The sequence below is a fragment of the Cariama cristata genome, unplaced genomic scaffold (assembly GCF_000690535.1).
Source record: "Cariama cristata isolate BGI_N322 unplaced genomic scaffold, ASM69053v1 C10794220, whole genome shotgun sequence".
Classification (NCBI taxonomy): domain Eukaryota; kingdom Metazoa; phylum Chordata; class Aves; order Cariamiformes; family Cariamidae; genus Cariama; species Cariama cristata.
In genome coordinates this window covers 1-693 of record NW_009643663.1, presented here as the reverse complement: position 1 = coordinate 693, position 693 = coordinate 1, and the positions used below count along the sequence as shown (strand labels likewise).

At 53.1% G+C, this 693-nt stretch overlaps 1 protein-coding gene across 1 annotated transcript; it reads left to right on the top strand.

The window, feature by feature from the left end:
- Positions 1-12: 12 nt before the first annotated feature.
- On the top strand, positions 13-612 carry LOC104168194 (toll-like receptor 2 type-1; the record flags this gene model as incomplete). Its single annotated transcript, XM_009708686.1, has 1 exon — positions 13-612. A coding segment is annotated over one exon (600 nt), but the record flags the coding sequence as incomplete, so codon positions are not given.
- Positions 613-693: the final 81 nt, after the last annotated feature.

The following is a 693-nucleotide window of genomic DNA, read 5'->3' as shown; positions in this document are numbered from 1 at the left end:
ACTACACACACCTGGCGAGCGTGGGCCATCTACATGGTCTTAGCGGCAAACCTCTCTGAAGAGCAAGTGCCGAAGCAGGCTTGTCCTTCATGTGATGCCACTGAGGTTTGCAACTGCTCTTCCATGGGCTTGGACTTCATTCCCCCGGGGCTCACGGGCAAAGTGACAATGTTAAACCTGGCCCACAACAGGATAAAGCGCGTCCGATCCCAGGACCTGCAGCAGGCCGTGAACCTGAGAGCCCTGCTGCTGCAGTCCAACGAAATCAGCTCAATAGAGGAGGACTCCTTTCGCTCCCTCGGGAAGCTGGAGCTCTTGGACTTGTCAAACAACAACTTGGCTCACTTGTCCCCTGCGTGGTTTGGGCACCTTTTTTCGCTCCAGCACCTCCACCTTCAAGGGAACTCCTACAGAGACCTGGGGGAGAACTCCCCCTTCTCCAGCCTGGGCAACCTGAGCGCTCTCTACCTGGGCAACCCGCGGCTCTCCACGATAAGGCAAGGGAACTTTGAGGGCGTTGAGCTCCTTGACACCTTGTGGATTGACGGTGTCAATCTCAGTCAGTACGAGCCGGGAAGTTTGAAATCGATTAAGAAGATAAATCACATGATCGTAAACCTAAGAAATACTAACATATTCTCAGCAATTGTCAGGGACCTTCTGTACTCTGTCACTTGGTTAGAAGTGAGAGAA